The sequence below is a fragment of the Ambystoma mexicanum genome, chromosome 6p (assembly GCF_040938575.1).
Source record: "Ambystoma mexicanum isolate Mex_15411 chromosome 6p, UKY_AmexF1_1, whole genome shotgun sequence".
NCBI classification, from domain to species: Eukaryota; Metazoa; Chordata; class Amphibia; order Caudata; family Ambystomatidae; genus Ambystoma; species Ambystoma mexicanum.
The window spans coordinates 1380441950-1380467473 of NC_090935.1; the positions used below are offsets into that span (position 1 = coordinate 1380441950).

At 42.2% G+C, this 25524-nt stretch overlaps 1 protein-coding gene across 2 annotated transcripts in view; it reads right to left on the reverse strand.

Annotated features, from left to right (window-relative positions):
* LOC138510440 (phospholipid-transporting ATPase ABCA1-like) overlaps positions 1-25524 on the reverse strand; it is a 2356352-nt gene that overhangs the window by 1884572 nt on the left and 446256 nt on the right. For both annotated transcript variants that reach the window (XM_069626098.1, XM_069626099.1), the window contains exon 6: positions 11594-11721. In XM_069626098.1, the coding sequence (XP_069482199.1) occupies positions 11594-11721 (128 nt within the window). The remainder of the gene's footprint in view (positions 1-11593; positions 11722-25524) is intronic.

A 25524-nucleotide genomic window follows, 5' to 3' on the forward strand; every position in this document is an offset into this window, starting at 1 on the left:
CAATACTTGAAGGGGTGTCTTGTGTGTGCACAATTTCAGCCGACATCCCTCACACACCGTGCGCCTCTCCAAAAGAGGGGGATGACACTGCCATGGTCAGATTTACAAATCAACTTCATAGGGTCTGTGATTCGCTCTTCTCGGGGGGATAAGTTCATGTTGACAGTGACATGCTTATTTACTAAGTGGGTGGAATGTCGCCCAGCCCCAAATTGCAAGGCAGAAACTGCAGCTGTCCTGATGATAAACCATATCTTCTCTGGGTTTGGACTGCCCCAGCGGATCGAGTCGGACCGCGGTAGTCACTTCACTAGTGAAGTGATGACAAAGATGTAGGAGATACTGGGGGTCAAAAGGAAGCTACATATTGCTTACCGGCCAGCTTCTTCTGGGGCAGTAGAACGCTACAACCAGACCATTGTGAGCATATTAAAAAAGTTTGTGGCAGATTCTGGGCCAAGTTGGGATATCCGATTACCTCTGGTCCAAATGGCCATCAGATCTACCCCTTCATCTGCAACTAAAATGTCACCATTTGAGCTGATGACTGGACGCAAGATGCTGCTTCCCCAACTCTACAGAACCCAAGAGCAAACGTTGATAAATGCCTCCACAACTCATGAGTATGTGGAGAATTTAAGGAAACACCTCCAACATGCTTTTGCCTATGCTCAGCGAAATCTAGAAAGATCAGCTGATAGCATGAAGACCCATTACGATTTGAAAACTTCCAGGAAAGTATATAATGTGGGAGACCGGGTCTATCTATACAATTTCCAAAGGAACCAGGCCAAACAGCGAAAATGTTTGCCTACATGGAAGGGACCTTTTGAAATTATAGACAAGATCTCCCCAGTTGCCTAAAAGATCTGCATCACCAAAGGTAGTTTGGCAGAAGGGGAAAACAAGTGGGTCCATATAAATCAGTTAAAGTGTTGCCATCCCAGGCACACTCTGCAGCAACTGGAGGAGTCCTCTGCAATACCAGAGGGGGCCGCTCCAGAGTAATTCAGTTCCAACCCTAAAATATCCCACATATAGTCTCTAAAATATTATGATTCTTGAATGAAATTGTCTTCTAATTATATCTTGTTTTTTTTAAAATAAGAATGTAAATGTCTATTGATTTATAAAATGTATATGCCGCCCCACAATATCAATAGTGGGGGAGAAATGTCTACGAATAGGTATTGCTTTGCTTTGTCATCCTAGGAGAGATGAAACCATGGAGACTGACAAAGGAAGATGACCTGGGGACCGGGAGCAAAGATGCGAGGGGCCCGGGGTACCGCCCAATACTCCCATCAGGACTGGAAAGGAGAACCGATCGATCCACCCTGATGGAGGAAAAGAGGCTGAACTTTGTCATCTGCGGAATCGGAAGAAGATGATGCGTACATCCCAGCGCGTGGATCAAAACATCCTTTGCACCCGACTCCCCCTCGACTCGAAATCAAAGTGCAGTCGGGCGGGGGAGCTTGTCAGAGGTTTTGACCCATGTTCGAGTTATTATGCTGCAACATTTGGTGCCGTGGGTTTAGGAAATCCAAGATGGTGGAAAAGCCCACATTTGCGCCAGGATCCAGGAAAACCGCGCAGTTTGTGCGCACACCAAAATGGTCGCCTGACCTACCACCCACCAGTGCGAGCGTGATGGGCCAGGAGTGCCATGAATGGAATGTGTGCCAAAGGAAAAAAAGCAGTGCCTGTTAGCTCAAAAAAGCGCTTTGAAATCACCTTTGTTTCTCTGAAATGCAAGCTAAAAATGCCTATTTTAAAAATTGCAAATTCAAAAATCTCAATGAACACCAGCAAACATTTGGCAGAATGTAGTCTTGTGTGCATACAAAATCTGAAAAGATGAAGAGCCCAAAATAATGTTCATAATTAAACTGGCTGAGCTGTGGATGGCAGCAGCCTAAGTTAAATTGTAAATGTTTAAAATAAATGAGTGACCTACTGTTGAGTGTCACATAGTTTGCAACTGTTAAATGTTATAGTTTTGAACTTAGAATCAGCATTCTAGCTGCATGTGTAAAAATTGTAAGTTTGATTTGAATGAAGAAAAACTGGGAACAAAAGTAACATTTGGCTGAAGCCTGGCTTGAAGAGAGTGAATTCTGCCTGGCAACTACCCCCGACAGGAGTTGAAACTTGCTCAGCCACTCTTCCCAGGCCTAGCTGCATTCTGCTTCCCCCACCAAAAGGAGATGACACCTCCCTGATTGAATCAGGGGAGGAGCACCTAGGACTGGAGGGAAACAGAACAATGAGCCTTCCTTGGCTCAGGCAAATGTTAAATTAGGGGGGGTTGTAAATGGCTTCATCTTGAGAGAAATGGGGAGGGGCAGTGCCTCTGTGAGCAACTTGAGTTGGAGGAAGTGGACAAACCAGAAATTCCACCATGTGCTTTGGGAAACCACACCCCTCTGGGCCAGAGCATAATTTTAAAAAGATGGATAATTCATAGTACAGACTTGTCAAAATTATATAATTAATATCATTATTTTTGTGATTTTTCTGTGCACATTTTAAGAGGTGTTAGGACTCTGTACCATGTTCTCAGGCAAAACCCCATGAATTATGGAGATTGCAGGCACGGGGTTCACGCTAGAAAAATGAAAATTTACTGGAATATGTGTAGAAAGGCGCTGTACATCTGTGTAATTTTTGGTAAAAATCAAATATTGGAAAACCAACCAAAAAGTGCACAATGTTGTCATTTCTTAATCCAAGCTCTTAGAAACATCAGAGTTGGAACAGAGACTACCTTATGTGATATATAGTATGTGCATGTAATGTCAACCACTTGTGTATTTGGGAAATATGTTTAGTTATGAAAATGATTTTCTAAGGTAAAAGCAAAGGGGAGTGTTCTTTCTCTGGAGCCATAAACATGACACCTGATGACATAGGATGACTCACTGCTCCCTTCTCAAATCAGGTTAAAGAGAAATCCTTGACCTGTCAAATCATGAGTGGGTTGGGCATAGAAAGTTAGCATCCACACCCATTTTCAAAAGACATAAAAAGAGCCACTGGAAGCCGGACAGGGACATTCATTTTCCAACCTTCAACTGAATTCCTGCGCAGCACGCTGACGGAGAACTCCAGAAACCAGAACTCCAGAGATCCAGACTAACTCCAGAACAAAAACTCCAAAGAGCTGAACTCTTCAGCAGGCCTCAAAATCTTTTGCAAACTATTCAACCGCCGGTCTGTGCAGTTTGCTGCTTGCTAAGAGTCCTATGTATCCAGAACAGAACCAGTACCCAGAAAGCAGTGCGGTATCCAGAAGCCACTTGATCCAGACCAGCAGAACCAGAGACCCAGACCAGACCGCTGTGAACAGAACCGGTGCCTGATTGACCCGCCGAGCAGAGAAAACCTCAGCTAAACTTGTTGACCAGATCCGTGACTAGGCCCTTCCTTTCAAATTTATAGTGTGAGTACCCAGCTAGAACTGTGCAGAACCCATCTCTTAGCTTAAAGTAATTTAATTCAAAACATTTGAACCTGTTTAGAACTGCATCATAAGAAATCGGGTGTTCCTCCTGTTGATTCAAACCTTTCAAAGCGCATCTGTCATTCCGAAACTGTAATTTCATTTCTGAAAAACTACCTTTACAAAATTGTCTGTATCTTTGGAACCGTGCATCCTAGGAATGACATTTAACTTGTATTGTAAAGCTAAGATTCCCAGCTTTCCAACAAGCTCTAAACCGACTTGCTACTCCTTATAGCGCCTCCGTAATTTCGCTCGACGCACTCAAAAAAGGTGCCACAATTTGACATTTTGCTTCATTTCAACCACGTGTAGAAAGATCTGTCCTTTGCTTCCATTACTGAAATCCGTTTTCAACCTGATAATCCATCATTAATCATTGTTAGTGTGGACCGGAACTGATTTAAAGTATCTCTCACTCACCCTGAGCCTCTACAGGGAATTACAATCAATTTTAGCATATTTCACTCCCTTGCAAATCACCTGAACGTCTTTCGTCTGGTTCATCATCCAGATTATAACCTGTCATAAAAATATATAAATAAGGGCTTCCCTTGAGCAATCCCAGACAAGGCACTGACTTAGTGGGAATGCTTGATTGGAGTCATTAACAAAAGAACTTCATAATAGAATGCTATTTGTATCAATGCATTGCTTAATGCACTACGTACCTCATGATATTTATTCCAATGATCCCTGACACTTTATTTTTTATCAACATTACAATAAGAATCCCTTGTACAGACTTTTCATGAAAAGTGAATGTACATGTGATGTCATCAGTGATGTCATCAATGACATTTGTGATGTCATCTTTGATGTCCTGGGTGTTAGTCTTAGCAGTGCACAGTGGTGGCGCGAGTTATGGTAACTTAGCTTACCATAACTGGCGAATTCCAGGGGTTTTTCGGTTTTACTTGGAACCATAACACCCCTTTAACAAAGTTTTTTTCTCTAAATGTAATCGGTTTTGAGTAGCGCAACCTAACCATAACACCTCCTTAACAACCTTTTTTCACTGAATTTCATAAGTTTATAGTAGCTCAACGTAACAATAACACCCCTTTAACAAAGTTTTTCACTGAATATAGATTTGATAAATCTTTACTAGGATTCCCTTAGTTTATATACATATAACATAAAACTACTGAACCCCATTACTGCGCTAGTGGTTCTGATGTCCACGGACAATGCGCATGTCCGCGGATGGACTCGGCCAACATCAATACTATCGAAAAACTTAGGGGGTATCTTACATTGTTGTATCATGCAATAGAAACACTGAACAAGTGCAAAAAGCAACACAAAAACACATTGGGCCTCATTAGGACCCTGGCGGCCGTGGAATGAACAGCGCTGCTAAGGGACAGGGACTGTTCATTCCAGGCCGCCTCATTACGAGGTCTGCTGCGGGTCCCGCTCAGGATGCCTGGCCAGAACAGGTGTCCTTAGCAGGACCCGGCAGCAGACCAGGATGCTAACAATGGTCCCGTCATTAGTGGGCCCATTGTTAGCATCCTCCCCATTCCCATTCAGCCTTGTTGGGCTCAATGGGAATGGGGATTCATTTTTACAACAGCCCAGAAAAGGGCAATTACCGGGTCTGCCAAGATCAGCATGAACCAGTTATTGCCCTTTTCTGGGCTCTGGTAAAAAATCATTACCGGCGGCAGCCGTGCCCTTTATAAGGGCACGGCTACCGCCAGAGTCGTAATGAGGCCCATTACATTTAATAATAAATAAGAAGTGGAAACTGTATATGTAAGACATCAACCATCCATTTAAGTACCATATGGAACAGAATGAAATATACCGAAACAAAATAAATATGCCTCCAACATAATTACCTCACAGAAACTGCACAGCAAAAAGCAACAGCAGACCTACGCAGCAGAAAGAGCAAAACTTACCAAGAAACTAGTAAGTACACTACATTTATTTTATATATGTATACACTTTCGGTATTATGTACACTGAAACTAATCTTTTTTTTTTTTTTACCCTGAAATGTCCAGTACTTTGACATGGCTGGAAGAAAATGTCCCTAGGGGTGAAATGAGTGAAGACAGTGATACTAATGGTAGACACTATAAGACTCTGATCGAGACTCTAACCGGGGATATAGGTCGGTAGTAGAGAAACTCCCAGAACCCCCCTTGTTTTTGCATATTAAATAGCTTTGGGTTTTCACCCTAAATTACTAGGGTAATCCAGACGTGGAACCCTTGCTCGCCGTTCTTACAGAGGCACAGCTCCACCTCACTTACGAGGCCCAACCAGGCCGAATCACGTTTCTGGGGTTGCTGTTGGTACTCTTGTTCAGAAGAGAATTGCCAGCCATTTCGGTGCTGGACTCCCTTGGGTAGGACAAAGACAGATATTTAGTGGACATTTCTCTTCTGTGAAAGGATGGTGAGCTAAAGACTCTGGTTGAGTCTCTAACCCAGGATATAGGCCGGTAGTAGAAAAACTCGCAGAACCCCCCTTCTTTTTGCATATTAAGTAGCTTTGGGTTTTCACCCTAAATTACTAGGGTAATCCTGACGTGGAACCCTTGCTCGCTGTTCTTAGAGAGGCACAGCTCCACCTCACTGGTGAGGCCCAACCAGGCCAAAACATGTGTCTGGGGTTGCTGTTGGTACTCTTGTTCAGAAGAGAATTTGCAGGCATTTCGGAGCTGGACTGCCCTTGGGTAGGATAAAGACTGTTACTTAGTGGAAATTTCTCTTCTGTGGAAGGATGGTGAGCTGAAGACTCTGGCTGAGACTATAACGCGAGATATAGGCCGGTAATAGAGAAACTCGCAGAACCCCTCTTGTTTTTGCGAGGGGACGGTTCTCTCCTTGTTCGGCTCTGTTATTCTGTTCTTTAGGAAGCTCCATTTTTTGAATTACATGTTACTTGTTGTCCACGCCCATAAGCCTCCAGGTCACTAGGTGAGCTATATAAATATATTCAAGCAAAGTAAAGTAAAGTAAAGTAAATTTGCTATTTAGTGCCAACATTAGATGTGGTTGAGTATATTATTTTTTTAAAGACAAAGGAAAGACTGGGGGTATGGGCATTTTATGGTGTTGTGGACACAAATAATACACGTGGAACTGCATTTCTACAGATATGAATATCAGATTGTTTTCAAGTATGGAAATACATGATATGAAACTGCATATGTGAAATAGGAAATTTATGTAAATATATATTTGGTGAATATTGCTTGTAAACATGTACTAATGTGTAAATGTGCATTGTTACATATAATTAGTTAAGGGGTTTTATCATCTGGCGTATTAGACTTTTTGAATAGTAAGTAGTGTTACAGTTTATTTGCATTCTGCTCCTACAGTCATGGATTTATGTACTATGAAAAACTCAAAACTACAAGTACCATAATGCAAAGGGAAAACTACTGTATGGTCCATTAAACCAGACATGGATTAGCTTGAGAACTAGGACTAGGGCTACTAAATGAAAGTTGCTACAAAATACATGAATTCCAATTTTGCTTTAATTGTTGATTATGCAGTTATATGGCCTCATAACAAACGTTAACTCATTCCTCTTGTTCCTTCTAAGCATACATTAATTTGAGTTAATTGATATAAGGTGCACATATGCGCTACACTGTTAACCCCTTGGAGCATTATTGCCCTGTTTTTTGTTTTGTAAGAGATCAATTCATAACTAGAAGACCTTAGTGCTCATTTATTACCCAGTGGACATTGGAAGGCTGAGTCTCGCCTGCTGGAAAACCAGACTGTAGGCAGTGCTCAAGTCGAGGGTACACGGGGTGGACGGCGTATTGTTGTGTAACGTGCAATGAGAGGACCTCGCAGGGTGCTACCGTGATAGAAGACTTTACTCCATGCAAATAGATTGAAGCATTTCATTTAAAGGCCGGTGGGGCAACAGAGTTCAGGTCCCGCTGATGAAACTAAGCGCAAGAAGCACAACGTTGTGGCCACTCTGTGAAGGACAGCTGGCTGGGACCAATAAGGAGCCAGTGCAGGCTGTCACTCATGCACACATTCAATAGCCATTGGATGTTTAACTCAGCCAATATATATTGAATGTGTACTGAGCAGGCCTGAGGCTGAAGTGTCATGTCTCAACTGTTCTTTTCTGGTGCCTTGGTGGAATTCTGACACACTGTGAGGCGGAAGATTGAGGTCATGAGCCACTACATGACAGCCAGGAAGTGAGGGCAGGTCAATGGACTCATCTTGACACTGCTGCGCTCAGGTGCAGCCTGAGATATCCGAGGAGATGGACATAGCCTGACAAGCTGATATCCCAGACTGTCAAGACTTGTTTTGATATATAGTGAAAGATTTACCAACAGCAACCCTTCGGCCTGCTGCTTTTTCAGTAATACATAGCTAAACCGGACAGCGGGTGGTAATTTTCAGTTCAACTTCCCCACGTCCTGGAGAGATAATGCTCCACTTTTACGTACCATTAGTGAGAGAAGACTGCGCAAACACACCAGGCCCGCAGTCAGCGAGAATCCGAATAGGAAGGAAGTCTTGTTATGCCCCCTCTGTTTGTCTGGCTCGGCTTGTGGATCATGACTCATGGGACGTAGAGTACAGGGGAAAAGGTCCACCAGAATTATAGTTACATGTTCTGAACAAACTCTCCTATTGCAGTATAATGGGAGAGCTTACTGAGTACATTACGTTTTCTTGCGCTGCTGCAGTCTGTAAAATGCATGTTATTATCAGTAAGCTCAATGGTGTTTTCTTAATCCATTTTAAAAGACTGTTATGCAGCTGGGATTAAAACCTGTGACAGCGGGCCACAGTCACACACCTATTGCTACATCCAGCACTCAATCCATTGCCATTGACGGATTGTACCTTTAAGCAATGGGGGCAATTGAAGCAGGCAGCTGAATACAACATACACATTCCTTTATAATGCTGTTAATAACCAGTGCAAGGATGCTTATGTTATCCACATGAGAGATATACAGCATGTGACCTGCAGTGAGAGTTCATACAGATGCATCAACCCTGGGAGCAACATTGCCAGAAACCGGTATGTGTGGGGCTGCTCCATGCTTCCAATTCACCATGAATGGTTGCTCTCAAAACGAACCGCAGCACCTCTAAAGCATGAGACAACCCCTTCCCCCGAGCCCTCCTTAAAACTCACTGGAGAAGGTATAACGAAAGAACTAGAAGAACCTGCAATAAAACCCTTATTTGCAATGGCTTTGGGATGGTGGGAACACAAGAGATGGTATGTATGAGGTAGAATGTTCGCCTGCCTGCTCCCTCAAAGAAAAGCCTTTGTTAAGGTATCCCCTCTGCTAGTAGGTGGCACGATCCCTCTACAGGCCCATTCACTACTTGGCCTCTCTGCTGCTTGCATCTAAAGCAGTATGAGAAATATCCACATCTGCCCCTATTCATTAATTAGTCTCACTTTGTTTACTTTGCTAGCCAATCACCAACAGATATGTGCTCTCCCCGATAATCACCAATCAATCACCATTAAACATATCCAATCCCATCCTCTGATGTTCGTTATTAACAGCCTCTCAGGTTATCCCCTCCTCAATGTCTGACTCTGTCTGCCGTGCTTGTGAAATAAGATACTGTTTATAGCGGTCCCAAATATACTTGCTATTGGCACAGGGATGAACTACCATTCCATATTCCATTTCCATGTCATTCCAATAAAGAATATCCTCTTTCCACTGTTCTTTTGTAGGACGCTGCATCCTTCCTCATACCATTGTCACTCTCTGCTTTGCCAAGAGTAATAACAGCCCTGCCAGCCCTGCCAGCCCTGCCAGCCTCCTCACACAACCAGTAATTTGCTTAGTGGATCCCAATAGGGCCACTACCAGTGTAGGGTCGACCAGTTCCCCTACAATGTTACTCAGCATCTTGATCACCTCCTACCAAAACCGTAAAATGGGGGGCAGTTCCAATGCCGCATGGAGGAAGTCTGCCGGTGACACTGCGTACCTGCGGATTCCTCTGGCGTGTTAGGAAATAATCTCTGTAAAATCCTAGGGGTCTAGTAGAACTGGTGAAGGTGTTTAAAATGTATCAGTTTAAATTTGCTGTTAAAGGCTATTCTCCTATATTTGTGCACAACAGTAGCGCCATACCTCATCAGTTAGGGCAAAACCCAGGGTGATCTCCCATTTCCCATTGGACGACTCTGCCAATCCCGCTTGAGTCTCCAGTATTATACTATAGAGATTGGACATATCCTGCTTCTATCCACCATCCCTATCATTCCATCCAGTATAGAGTCCCCCTCTGGCTCATTCGGAAAAGTTGAAAACAAATCCTTCAGGGAGTCCCGTAACCAGAAGCATAAGTACAGATCCAGGAATGTAACATTCCCCTTTCCCATCGACCCATTCAAAGAAAGGAACTGTTCCTCTGGGAATGGGTCCCGAAAGCAAGAGATGCCCAGCTGATTCATGTAATGTACAAACCCGAGCTCGCTAGACCACTGTAATCCCGGGATGTGAATAACCGTCAGTTTAGGAGCGTAAAGAACTTCCCCTTTCCCTTTTCCTTCCATGTGAGCCCAGGCTCTGCAGGTCAGCTCCACCATATTCTTTGACATAGATGACCCACCAGGGCGGTAAATATAACCGCCTGTAGCAAGGACGGAGCTGCAAGGGCTCTCTCTTTCTCCACACGTCTCTAGTCTGCACCCACGCTAAACTAATTTACTAAGAATCCCCCTGAGCTTCTCAATAATACGCCTCAAAATCGGGAAGCACCACTCCCCCATCCAACGGCCCGACCAATTTCTTCAAAGTCATACGTGATTGTTTACCCACCCAAATGAACCGGGAAAGCCCAGACTGCATCTCATGGAACTAAGGCTTGGGCAATGGTAGTGGCACATTAAGAAGCACATAAAGAAACCGAGGTAGTAGGACCATTTTTACCGGTGAAATCCTCCCATAGAGTTTGAGCGGAGCCCCACCCACCTTCCTACGACCACCCTGTCTTACTCCAGACACTGATCGTTACAAGATAATAATGCTGTTATGTGTGATATTATAATTATATTTTATGGTTATCATGCATATATATTCAACTGACAGGGGTATCTCATACTAGCTGTTATTATTGTACTTATTTTCTCCCCTTTTTTTTTACTGTTTTTCTTTTTCTAGTTTTATCCGCAAAAGACACATTTGATAATGATGGTGAATGAGGCCCAAAAGATCACATCTGGGTTGTCTACTGTTTTTAAAGACTTAAATACAGGCAGCAAAATAAAGCGTGTGATGAACTCACTTCGTTAGTTATTGTTTGACACACAATTGATTGCAGATTGTTAAGCATGAAGTGAAGAACATTTAGAAATGGTTAACATACAACTGGTTGTGCCAAACATGCAGACAATAAAACAAGCTTGCTAGAGGGCTATTACACTTGATCAGCTCTCTCTTGTATTTCCAGTCAATTGAAATGAAAAGAAATGGGCTAAACAATTGCACCAAAACTGTAGCATGTTTGAAAAATATGTGTGCAAAATGACTGAAGGATGACATTGCAAAAATGAACTAAATGAGAATAGTACTGGTTTTAATGTTTGCAATGCACAAATTAGGCAACAACTAGGAAATATTGTGATGCAAATAAACAGTGGGAAGGATCAAATTAAATGGAATATTATTTAAGAAATGTTTTAGATTAATGTACTTAAACTACCTTGTAGGCTTTTGAAAACTCTCAATCTAGGCCTTTGATCCGTGATGTGCGATTCATTTTTTCTTGATCATCTGTCAATCAAAGAACTGCTTTTCGACTTAAATACAGCATTTTACACCCGCCCCTCCGTAGCAACGCTTTCCATGAAATACAATGAATGCCACACTGATAGGCAACTTTACGAATTTGAAAAGGTTGATCTTGCCTTTATCAAATCAAGTTCTTTCTATAATTACTTTTTTTTCCTTTTAGCATGCGTGGGTAGTTAATTAAGACCTTGAAAATACCCAGCGCATTACCAATGTTCCGCTGAAATTGTTAGTACAATTATCTGCCTTGGAGTTTGCCCTGTCGGGAAATCCAACTGATGGAAAATCAAATATTTCATTCTTACCTTTTGTGGTATTATATATGCTGACATTATGCTTGCAATAACGGAGACTGGGATATTCAATGAGTCTCTCAGGTAGGGGGTAAACGTTTCATTGTTTTTCAGTATATCTTTCACTGGAACCATGCGCCCTAAAATGAAAAACGATTGTTTCAGATACATGACAACAACTGACACTAAGTTAGTGTACTTCATTCATCAAGGTGTCCTATTCAAACATGTTTATATTGTGTGCAGTTTGTTATCAACAATCCTATACTCAATCTGCTGTGTTTCAATATTTTAAAAAAGAACAGACCTTTCATATCAGCCTTGTATGACCATGTGGCGGTTCAAACTACTATTCGATTTATTAAATCATTATGGATGGCAGCAAACATATGTATGCTGGGTTTGCCAGCGGGAGCGGAAGAAAGCAGTCTGCTGGGTTGTGCATGAGTGCTCCTCTCCCTTCACATCCCACTTAAATCAATATATGTGTTTCAGGACTTTGAGATGGCTGGTCGACTATGGACAAGGACCAAAGATAGAAGTTCAGTCCAGAAGCAACTATGACCAGCCCTTTTAAGATGACTGAAGCTGGGGAATAGTGGGACTTAATCTTCTGGGACATAGGGGTTCATTAAGACCCTGGAGGTAGCCAATGCCGCTATTTGCGGCATGGCTACCCCCATTCCGGGTACCGGGTCCGGGTTACTGGAATGGGGAAATGCCGGGCCACTCCGACATTGGAGGGCCCGGTATTTCCCCATTCCAGGAACCCAGACCCTGTACATCCCATTCCCATTCAAGCCCCCATAGGGCTCAATCCTGGATAGCCCAGTCCCTCAGACTCAGTTCCCCCTCCCTCCATACGCCCCCATCTGGGACTTTCTTCTCCACACTTGAAATGTCCTCACCTACATTTTACCATCCAGTTGAAGCCTGATTTTGTGGCCATAGAGGTCATTACGACCCTGGTGGTAGGGGGTTAACGGGGCCGGTAGAGCTGCTGGTCGTAATGATCTCCATAGCCACAAAATCAGGCTTCAACTGGACGGTAAAATGTAGGTGAGGACATTTCAAGTGCGGAGAAGAAAGTCCCAGATGGGGGAGTGTGGAGGGAGGGGGATCTGAGTCTGAGGGACTGGGCTATCCAGGACCAGGTCTGCTTCACTGTCACTCTCTGACCTCAACACAGTGGGGTGTATTATACATTTGCACAGCCACATTCTGTTTAGACATTTCTTGAGACAGTACTAGGAGGTGGAGACTCATTCCTTTACTAACTCATTTTCACCAGGGCTCAGGTAAATCATACCCTTCAACCCCAACAATCGGCAGACCCCTCATAGCAGTGTCCCTGTCGCCATGCATAGCTATGAAAACATTATGTAAAACAGAGGAAGACGCCATGATAAGGTAAAGGTTTCTAGTGGTAGGACCAATACACATATGTTGTGATTAAGTCATATTTCCATGTTTCCGAGAAATGGCCTGACATGTATGATAAACAGATTATCCACACACCTGTGTCAGAGGTGTTTGCAGTTTAAGCACCTGTTAGCATTTACACCTTTTTGTAAGAGGAAAAGGAATTTGAGATTGTGTAAAAGGTGAATAGATAATGGGCATCATTATGAGACCGGCGCCGGAAAGAAAATGCTCCCCATTCCCATTTGAGCCGCATAGGGCTCAATGGGAATAGGATGGCTGGATGCAACAGCACTATTCATGAATCGATGGTGCCGGTGCATCCGTGGAGGTCTACTCGTGGGTGCCGGTACACCCGCCAGGTCAGATGTGGCGGGCGGTAAGGCACCCGCAAACAGAACTCATAGTTTGCCATTCCGGTAACAACGGTACTGGCATGCTTACCGGTACCATTGTTACTGGACCGGCAAACTCATAATGATGCCCGATGTTTCTTTTATGTAAGCCTAACTTCAAATCGACCGTTTGAAATGCCGTAAATATGTATAAGACTGCTTGCTCTCATGAATAAAAAAGAGCATTTGCATGCGGAAAATATCAACACTAAAACCATAAACACATCCCTCTATGTATAGAGCATTGCGGGATTGCCACTTCTGCCAGGCACTCACCAGTGGGAGGCAGAACGGAATGCAGTCTTTATAATGAAAAAATGATAACAAATGAATTTAAAACGAAAAATAAATAACAAAAAAAATAACAAAAATGTATGTGGTGGTAGGGTAAAGGGTTAAATCCTGTGGGGGAAATCGTTGGGGTGGGTTTTTAGCCATGGGAATTGGGGATTTGGGTGGTGGAGTCCCCCAAAAACGTTTTTAAAAAAATAATTATTTTTTGTCGTTATTTATTTTTCGTTATAAGTTCATTTGATATGAATTAATTTGTTAAAAAAACATGTAACCAGAAAGCACACCCCCACCCCTTCTGTAAAGAACAGGACACTAAGTAAGGCCTTTATTGCACCTCAGAGTAATCTCAGCCTGCCTTGCAGTTACAGGGATAGAGGACCATCTGAATGGGTATGGCAGCATTTATCTCCCATCAGACTTGATCCTTGGGAACCCTCATAGATTGCCACTGCCCACTCATGCATGCCTGAATGGGTGGGGTAAATAGACAAAGCATTCCCACAAACAAGGACAGAGGGTGATCATGATGGGTCTTATTGTTTGCTGCAAGCTTGCGGGGTTGTAGTATTGCTATTGCCACCCACCCGCTTCCTATGCTTAGATCTGAAAGATATAGTGGTGTCAGGGCACCAGCCTACGGAGCTTGTGGAAACCCACCTCTAAATCATGCTGACCTTGTGGGTGTCGCCTTAGGAGGCATCAATCACTGGCTTGGGGCCATGTCATGTTGAAAAGGAGATAGAAGGTCTAGGTTAGTTTAGTATGCCTCCAGGAATGTGAGTACAAATGTCAACTGGAGGCAGTACTATTAGTTCCATCCAATAACAACAGGATATGATTCATACATTTGCTTTAATATCACTGCATTGGTTTCAGGTTAAGTATAGAATACTTTTCTAAATACAGTGAATTATGTATATGGATTTATATAGCAAAAGCCTACTAGCAACTGATCCCCCAGACCTCCATCAAAAATCTCATCACTAATAATCCAAACTATGTATGCACCAAGTAGACCAAGCAAAGTGTAGGCCACCAGTTCATAGAAAGCTGACAAATCTTGCTTGAGAAAACACCTTACCCACCTAATCTTCAATTGGTAATTCCCAAATGTGATATATAATCTCCTCCAGTTTTCTTAATAACATGTAATTACACTTCCCTGTAAACTACCACAAAAGTACACTTATGTGACACAATTATATTTGCACCCCTTGGCTACCCAATGAGCAAATAACATGTGTTGTATTACTGTATGTTATTTTACCATCCCTTACATGTGCGGCAGAGCAAGTGCAACCTAACCAGCTACCCTGTGTCAAGAAAGCCTTTATGGGCAGAACGATATATGGATCTCAGACTGGACGTGTGAAATACCCCATCCACAGACCGAATTTTAAGTGTCCTCAAATATTGAGTCTGTGTGACCTGTCTTCAAAACGTAGCCCTAAATTGAACATATAAATGGCCCTCACCTACATCTACTATCTCAACCAAATCTATGCACTTAAACTCGTTTGGCACAGGTACAACATTTCAATAGTGTTTACAAGGCCTTAGGAGAAGAAATAAAATACTTTGAACGACGACTCATTGCCAACAGAATTGTTTGGCAAAACCTGTCTAGGTGACATAAAAGGTTGTGCACTTACAAAAGTGCCTTAAAGAGATGTTTTGACACTGACGTAGAAGTCTATAGAAATGGTCTAATAAGAACCACACATTTTTTTTTTAAATTCAATTACCCCTCAGACATCTTACTTTTCCTGATTTGCATTATTCTAACATTTAAACTGAAAGTGTTAAGGTCATTACATTCTGGGTGTGTTATTTTGAGTTTTTGGTTATATTTTATGATCAGACAACTTCATCTGTTTTGGCAGAGTTTATGGAATTTCCTTAAACTCCTTTCCTCTTTTCATGAATATTCTTTATGTGACTGTGCTTTGCTGTTTTATGTTCTGTCACTCTACTTTTGAAGCTCATAATATTCAACATTATTTATTTGTATTTAATTGAATGTATGTTTTGAGAATACAAGTGTTTTGACAAGAAACATTTACAAATGCAATCAACAGCTCTCTGGGCAATCCAAAGTCAGGTGATGTGCAATACAGCAAGAAGGACATTATTATTGGCAGTGGATGATAGAGAGACTGGACACAGAGCAGATAAATGAAACTGAACTTTCTATGAGTATTTTAAAATATGCAGTATAACAGAGATCAGAAAGGTACAGAAGAAGGAGTGTTTTGGAGTATGTAGAGGGAGCACTAGCACTTTCACTAGTGGATAATGGAGTTTTCAACATGTAGGGGAAGGGAGATCCACTGATGCACAGCAAAAGTGAAGGAGGGGATGAAGCGAGAGGGAGCATTGGAGGGACTCGGATGAAGAGATTAGGGAGTAAAGAAGTACGAAGTCTGCGCAGGGGAGTGTAGTGAGAGATAGTGTTGGACAGATAGGCGGTAGCAAGTACATGCAATTATTGAAAGGCAAACAGTAGAAATATAAGGAGCAATCTGTTTCTCATTGTCAGCCAGCCAGGATCAACGTTATGGTAGAAAGTAGAAAATAAATGCAAATACAATTCAGAAGGGCACCATGGCACAGCTGGCAAATTGTCAAGAGGAGAGAAGAAGTAAAGAGGGAGCTGAAGAAGGAGGCTGCAACAGTAATCAAGGCAGCTGAGTACCAAGTTTAAAATGAGGATTTTAGTAGAGTTGTAAGTAAGAAGGGAGATTTTCCTGATGTAATGTACCCTAATCAGCTCCACTGGTTGCACTAAAGCAGTGACGGGTAAGGTTGCTGTTGACCCTATGGGTACAGAGAGAAAAGCAAGTGAAAAATAGATGGGTGAAGGAAGGAGAAGTGCAGGCAGTAGAGACACGAAGGTAGATTAGTCCAGTTGTAAAACATCTCCACATAAAACAATGATGTGCGTGGAGTAAAAATACAGACCCAGAGCAACATAGATGGAGAGGCCATGCTAGGCCCCATTGTGAGAGTGAAGCTGGCCCAGTGTCGAGTTCCATTGAAATATAAAAGCCAGTACTAAACAGTGATTTCAACATGAATGAGCCTCCCTCCATTTTGTTAGAATCTACAGGCATTCAGCCGGAAAAGAGTGAGACTTAGAACTGGAATATTGTTAACTGTGTCCAATGGATTCCAAGGACATGTGGCATTGCAGATGCTGACTTTGTGTAAAGTGCACATAGGAAGAAAGAAATACATTTGAATTAATTTGCATTTGGAAGCTAAAAAGCAGGACAGGAATTATGCCTTACATTGGGAAAATAAAGTAGAATGACAAATTGCCTTCATGAGGAATACAAAGACTTAATTTCAGCACATAAAATGACAACATTTATAGGGAAAGGCCCATTTTGTTTTTGAAGCAATGAACACTGGTGCTTATGTAACTATGTAACTGTGGCCTATCTGTGTGCACCAGATCAATGGTGAATCTACCTCTATTGTAATATAGTTGAAACTAATATAGTTGAAAAGAAAGATTGTATTTATGGGCAGCAGCCCTAGATTAAATTCTAAAATGTTACATGGAAGCACATATTGTCGATTTAAAGCTGTATTTTCTGAAGGCTGGGTGCAGCTGGTCTTTTTCCAACTAAACTGAAAGGTCTGTGCCTTCGAAAATTTGAACTCAAGACCTTTGTCTATGGACCCCAGGAGAAGAATATCTGGTTGTCAATTTACATTTTAAATGCTGAAATACACAAAGAAGTAGATTGAAATTATGGGATCTACAGATAACACAAACTAAAGAAATTACCTTTAAGGTCAGGTTCCCCATTAAAGGTGCATTAGCTCTGAACAAATACCCTTTGAAGCTCAGGAGGAGAGGGTAGAGTAAACATTGGCCTACGCAGGTGGCTGGTCACATGATTAAGGAGAAATAGAAACCTAAGAATTGGAGGGGCTCACTGTAAGAGTTAAACTGAGACCTATGAAGTAGTGCCATTGTTTAAACATTGAATATATTTTCTCTAATAAAATGTGCATTGTTTGTCACATTGAGCTCACCTCAGGTTCATTTTAAAGTGGATAAAAAGCCAGTTGGGGCCATGTAAAAGCAAAAATGTTGTGATGTACATAACTTAAGTTATGAGCAAAATTATGATTCTGGCATTTTCTTAAATCTGAGGAATTGGAGATATTGGTAGATGAATAGGCGGTGAAATTAATGTTGGAAGAATGTATTGTCAGAGTTGTAACTATTTTGGTGCAGCAGCAAACTGCAAAAAATGGTGGCTGTGGCCAGGAAGGGCGTGCCGAAATAAAATTAGTTTTTTCCGACTTGACATAAAATGTAGAATCCAAAAATATATAGACTTATGTAGTTATCAGAAAAAGGTGCATAGCTGCCATGTTGTTAGATTTTCAGGACCCAAAAAGATAAATCCCACATGTCATTTTGAGATGACAAATCTTTCTCCTCCCTCAGCCTACATCATTCATATCTCCCACCTTCTGGTCCTATCAGCAGCAAGTGGGCACATGGTGAAAGGTGAAGGGAGAGTGCTAGCCAATCCTTACTGTGGAAATTATCATAATGTAGGAGTGTCATCAGCCCTATAAGATGCCAATTTTGCATCAGATCAGGGCTTTTCCACTTGATTCCGAGAGCTAGTGTGCTGTCAGACTCTTGCAATCAACAGCTAGCAGAAAGGCCTCAATCCTTGCATTGGAGACAGTAACAGGGACATTTAGAAGATAGCTGGGACCCAATCAGAGGAGCCAGAAGGAGTCTGGGTGCAGAAGAAACTCCTTGTCTGAAAATCCTTGGCCAGATCTGTGCTGTCCTCAGAGGTGCCCTGCTGTTTTTCCCTGACCAAACCCTCCCATGTAAGTAGAGATATCCTAAATGTCATCAAAATTGTCAGTGGGGAAACTGCCAGCCCTAATCTCCATCTCGCATAGCAGGTGGGGGAATTGTACTGGGAAGGCCCTTGGCACATTGTATTAAATCCAATTTAAATTAATTCCACAATAGAAAATCACCCTATACATTTAAATTGCATTGTGTTGGGAACAGCCCATCTTCATCCTTTCCATTAAATTATGGACGGGGGGAATCTGTGAAGATCCTTAGAGCATTAAATTGAAGTTAAAACAATTAATTCCCATATAGAAAATCACGGGTGTGTGTTGTTAGAACTTGAAACTAACAAAGTTCATGCCCAGTGGTTTAGAGCCAGTATAAACCATAAAGACCTGGGTGACTGTACTTCTGAAACCAATGACTCATGTCGCAAAGGGGGGTGCCCATAATCCCAAAACAAGCAACCCTAAAATGCTACTATTCAAGTGAAAGTGAGGGTGCATAATGAAATTCCCCATCCATTCATTTGTATCCCAAACCAGAATTACCAAGCATTGCTTCTCAATTGAATGTGTGTTGAAAAACTATTTTCCTTTCAGTTCCTTTTCCCAACCTTGCCTTTTAAATAAAACTTGAAAAACTAGTTCCCCATTTGATTTCCTTTTCCCAACTGTGCCTTTCGAATGGAAGCCTAAAACATGAAATTTCCCATTGACTCCCTTGCCTCCCAAACCAGAATCCCAAAACACTGCCTGTCCTTTGAATGTGTGTTGTAAAAATATGTTTCCATTGTATTATGAATGTTTTCTCTTGGTTAATTTGCAATTAAATCTGTTGTAAGTTGTGACAGCATGTTTAAAAATATTACTTGTGTTTTAATAAGGGAAAGTAACTTGGAGTTGTGATATTCGGTGTTGCCACATCATTGATGGTTTATGTTGGTTGATATTCTGTTTTGTCAAACCTTAAATAAATAAATATATATTCTTACTGTACACCGGCCTGGTTCCTAGCCCATTTTGGCTATAGAGGGTGTTTGTTGGGAAGGTGCAAGATGGGTTGGAGGCCTCACTAAAGTTGAATCTGTATAATCGCTTTAGGTGCATGCCACCTTGCTTGCGTGGAAAGGAACTCCCAGAGTTGAGTGTGACCACCTAATTAATCGTGACATGTGCCATCCAGTTCAAGTAGGTGGAGATCCTGTGGAAAATGTGTCAGCCAAGCACTTGTAGTGAGGTAAGAGTGATAAAGGCTATTAGTTGGTGAGATAGTGGGGTCAGATGAGGGCTTTCTAAATATATGTGGGATAGTTAACACATTGAAGCAAGCTGGAAATTCTGTAAGGGAAAGACAGAGTTGAAAATGGAGGAGAGTTTGAAACATTTGAGAGGTAAGGTCCTTTATTTTCTGGGGGTAAGCAAGTCACCGTGGCATGCACGAGGCTGACAAACTTGAGGATGGGAGCCAGTTTAAGAGTAGAGGCTGAAGGAAATGCATAGAGGAGGTATCAGAGATGGGTAGTGAGGGAACATTAAGCAGTGAGGAGGAATATGAAAGTGAGAATGGTGTTCCAGATTTTTCTTTTAATTTTAAAAGGAGTAATAGGAGAAACCATTGCCCCCTTTACTATGCACCTCAAAATTCAAATGCACCTTCTTACCACTCACTCCTTCACATTCTCACAAAAGGGTAATGTATTCCATGGCATTATCTCTCTTAGCTTCTCCCCAGGCTTTCTCGTACCCAATCACATCCATCAAATTCTTAACAACGTGAAAAGAGTTGCTCCACTGACTAAAACTGCTATCACAACACTCATCCATCGACTCTGGTCTCCTCCCCTTCCTCCTAATGCCTCCATGAGCCTAATCTCTCTCCTGCCTCAGCCTACATCCTTCATATCTCCCACCTTCTGGTCCTATCAGCAGCCAGTGGGCACATGGTGAGAGGTGAAGGGAGAGTGCTAGCCAATCCTTACTGTGGAAATTATCATAATGTAGGAGTGTCATCAGCCCTATAAGATGCCAATTTTGCATCAGATCAGGGCTTTTCCACTTGATTCCGAGAGCTAGTGTGCTGTCAGACTCTTGCAAGGAACAGCTAACAGAAAGGCCTCAATCCTTGCATTGGAGACAGTAACAGGGACATTTAGAAGCTCGCTGGGACCCAATCAGATGAGCCAGAGGGATTCTGGGTGCAGAAGAAAATCCTTGACTGAAAATCTTTGGCCAGATCTGTGCTGTCCTCAGAGGTGCCCTGCTGTTTGTCCCTGACCAAACCCTCCCATGTAAGTAGAGATATCCTAAATGTCATCAAAATTGTGAGTGGGGAAACTGCCAGTCCTAATCTCCATCTCGCATAGCAGGTGGGGGAATTGTACTGGGAAGGCCCTTGGTACATTGCATTAAATCCAATTTAAATTAGTTTCACAATAGAAAATCACCCTATACATTTAAATTGCATTGTGTTGGGAACAGCCCGTCTTCATCCTTTCCATTAAATTATGGACGGGGGGAATCTGTGTAGATCCTTAGAGCATTAAATTGAAGTTAAAACAATTAATTCCCGTATAGAAAATCACAGGTGAGTGTTGTTAGAACTTGAAACTAACAAAGTTCATGCCCAGTGGTTTAGAGCCAATATAGACCATAAAGACCTGGGTGACTGTACTTCTGAAACCAATGACTTGCGTCGCAAAGGGGGGTGCCCATAATCCCAAAACAAGCAACCTTAAAATGCTGCTATTCAAGTGAAAGTGAGGGTGCAAAATGAAATTCCCCATCCATTCCCTTGTATCCCAAACCAGAATTACCAAGCATTGCTTCTCACTTGAATGTGTGTTGAAAAACTACTTTCCTTTCAGTTCCTTTTCCCAACCTTGCCTTTTAAATAAAACTTGAAAAACGAGTTCCCCATTTGAGTTCCTTTTCCCAACTGTGCCTTTCAAATGGAAGCCTAAAACATGAAATTTCCCATTGACTCCCTTGCCTCCCAAACCAGAATCCCAAAACACTGCCTGTCCTTTGAATGTGTGTTGTAAAAAATATTTTTCCATTGTATTATGAATGTTTTCTCTTGGTTAATTTGCAATTAAATCTGTTGTAAGTTGTGACAGCATGTTTAAAAATATTACTTGTGTTTTAATAAGGGAAAGTAATTTGGAGTTGTGATATTGGGTGTTGCCACATCATTGATGGTTTATGTTGGTTGATATTCTGTTTTGTCAAACCTTAAATAAATAAATATATATTCTTACTGTACACAGGCCTGGTTCCTAGCCCATTTTGGCTATAGAGGGTGTTTGTTGGGAAGGTGCAAGACGAGTTGGAGGCCTCACTAAAGTTGAATCTGTATAATCGCTTTAGGTGCATGCCACCTTGCTTGGGTGGAAAGGAACTCCCAGGGTTGAGTGTGACCGCCTAATTAATCGTGACATGTGCCATCCAGTTCAAGTAGGTGGAGATCCTGTGGAAAATGTGTCAGCCAAGCACTTGTAGTGAGGTAAGAGTGATAAAGGCAATTAGTTGGTGAGATAGTGGGGTCAGATGAGGGCTTTCTAAATATATGTGGGATAGTTAACACATTGAAGCAAGCTGGAAATTCTCCAAGGGAAAGACAGAGTTGTAAATGGAGGAGAGTTTGAAACATTTGAGAGGTAAGGTCCTTTATTTTTTGGGGGTGCGCGAGTCACAGTGGCATGCACAAGGCTGACAAACCTGAGGATGGGAGCCAGTTCAAGAGTAGAGGCTGAAGGAAATGCATAGAGGAGGTATCAGAGATGGGTAGTGAGGGAACATTAAGCAGTAAGGAGGAATACGAAAGTGAGAATGGTGTTCCAGATTTTTCTTTTCATTTTAAAAGGAAGAATAGGAGCAACCATTGCCCCCTTTACTATGCACCTCAAAATTCAAATGCTCCTTCTTACCACTCACTCCTTCACATTCTCACAAAATGGTAACGTATTCCATGGCATTATCCCTCTTAGCTTCTCCCCAGGCTCTCTCGTACCCAATCACATCCATCAAATTCTTAACAACGTGAAAAGAGTTGCTCCACTGACTAACACTGCTAACACAACACTCATCCATCGACTCTGGTCTCCTCCCCTTCCTCCTAATGCCTCCTTCCGATCTTACTACTGGGTTCTAGAATGTCCTATCTCTCCACAAAAAGACTTCCTTCTTCATATACTACTTTGACTCTCACAACCGTCAACGTGTAATCATTACCATCACCGAAACCTAGATCCAACCAGGCCACAATATTGCCAGGCCTGCTGTCTCAGATCTGAATATTCTACCTTCTCATACTCCCTTGACTCGCCTAATCTGGACGAGGGGTCAGACGTATGTACTGAACATACGCTCCCTCTACTCTCTGATGTTCTGTGTTCTTCGTTTGACTACTCCAATGACTAAGTTCAACCCCCTCACTTCTCTTGATCTACCACCACCGTGTCCGACTCATCTCTTTCTTTCTTGACCTTAACTCCTATCAGATGTTTAGTGCACTTACTGGTTATGGCAGCTAAGCCATCTTATGCTCCTATTTAGTATTGCTCATGATCAACAGCTTTGCACCCTTAATCTACTCCAATACCACTTCACTCTCCTCTCTCCAATATCTCTCTTGCTACTCTGATCTTCCATGCCTTCTATGAAGCTTTAATTGGCAATCATATTCTCAAAAAACATACGTGACCCTCCCATCCCTACTAATATGTATATTCATATATAGACCTTTCTCTTTCCTCCCCCACTGCTCCAAAATCATAACATTGGCTTTGATCAACAGAATCAATGAATACCTACAACCAATGAATACCTGCAACCAATGACGTATGTGACCACTTCCAATCTGGGTTTTAAAGCAGACTCTCCACGGACACAGAATGTTGCCATGTTTCCTCATTTACACCCAACATTCCAGGCTCTCCTCTTTTTTCATTATCCTCATTCTGTAATCAGTTTTTGAAAATGGCGAGCAGTCCTGCATACTTCTTCCCCGCTTCTGGTAGAAGCATTCAGGATATTGAGCTTATCTGGATCCCCTTTTGCCTGTCAAACTAATCTCTCTCTATATCATGGCACTATAGCCCCTTCCTTCCCACCCGCCTGCAGAATAGCAGTCACCCAAAGTTCTGTTTTTGGACTGCTACTTTTCACACTTTACATCTCTTCACTTGGCAAACCTACCTCCTCTTTCAGTTTCTCTTATCACCATTTTGCCAATGATAAATACATATTTCACTTTCCTCCCTCAACACCTGAATGACCATCCTGCCTACCAAACTGTCTCTCTGCCATCCACCACTGTAGTGCTGCATGCTCAATTCCCCCTAATCACAAGTAATTTACCTCGCTGCATCAACTATCCTTACCCGCTTCCCAACCGTAATTCCCTTTCCACTGATACCTTTTTTGCCACTTCCAAGGCTCACAAGATCAGCATTTCTCTTTTACAATGACCTTCATTTCCAGCAGTTCATTTTCTTGACTGCCTTAGTGGCCACAATGAATCTCTTGAACATCTGAAAAACCTGTCCGTGCCTTACTTAGCACTGCACCAAAACCATGATCACTCCGCTTGTTCTCAGACATCTGATCCACGTTGCTTTTCTCCTCCTTCTGAACATGCCCTTCCACTCCTTTGTGACTCGGAACAAATTACTGCCACTCACTCCCTCTAGAACCGCCATACTGCCTCCAAGCTGGATGGCTGTCTTTGCACGATCAATCTATCTTCAATTTCCTCCTCCTGGTCATTAAACCTATCACTGGACCCCTACTAGTAATCTGGCTATTTGCTCATATCCCTAAATCCCCCTTCCACCATGAGCACGCTTGCCTAACACATGAGCAGCTCTGATCTGTTCTCCCTTCTTCCCCTAGTGCGCCACGTGCCAATTCAATGTTATCAAACATAGAAAGAGGATATGCATTGCCACATCATCCAGGATATTATTCTGTGACCAACATCTCACATGCAGATCTCTGCCGCAGGTGCACCAACCAGACCTGCTAAATTACAAAGTATATTTCATGAACTGGCTTAGCCTCCATTTTTCAGTGATGTTTGAGTACCAAAGTGTCACGAAATAGTAAAAACCAAGATCGAGGTAGCAGATACTTAAGAAAAAACAATAACTGCATTATCCTTCACCAATGCAAAAAAAACAAAAGCTATAGGCAATGTTATTATGCACTTCGATTCAGAGTCATGCCAACAGATAAACTGCAATGCACACATGGTCGGGCAGTAACTCACAGGTCTCGATAAACTGCAATGCACACATGGCCGGGCAATAACTCACAGGTCCCGATCCTAATCATATAAAAAATCAAGTTTAATTAATGGAAATAATTTGTTTATCAGCATTTAAGTAGAAATTATGATGATTCATAGACGTATATGCACCTGATTACCTTTGCACCTGTGCAAAAACACTATCTGCACTAGTCATGGAAAAATGCTGTTGCCATTAATTATCATTGGTAATTCGATTTTATGTAAATGTGAATTGCAAACAAGCAGAATAGGAGCTCTACTGTCACACCCTCCCAGAAGCCTCATACTAATTACGACACCGAGGGCCACCAACACTGGATTTTTGCCATTGGAGTCAATAAGGCAATTAGGGAGCCAGGAAGCATTTGTCTGGTGGGATATGACTTCATGAATTCTAAACAGGATGACAAATCGCTTCATTAACCTTTGTCTTCAATCTGTTCATGGTTCCTCGTTATCAACAGAAAATATGAGAATCTAAATGGCCGCTTCTGTAACTTCTCAGCATGTTCTTGAGAATTGTGCTCTGGATGTACTGAAAGTCCACAACGGGCGGTCAGGTAAACATTAATGGAAACTTCCCACTCAACCTATTGTGGAAAGGTTTGTAAATGTAAAGCAAAATAGGTCAAAAGGAAGAAAGGGCCACCGGTTTCTATGAGCCAACTTTGGAAGTTGGTGCCCACGTGCTTCTCTCC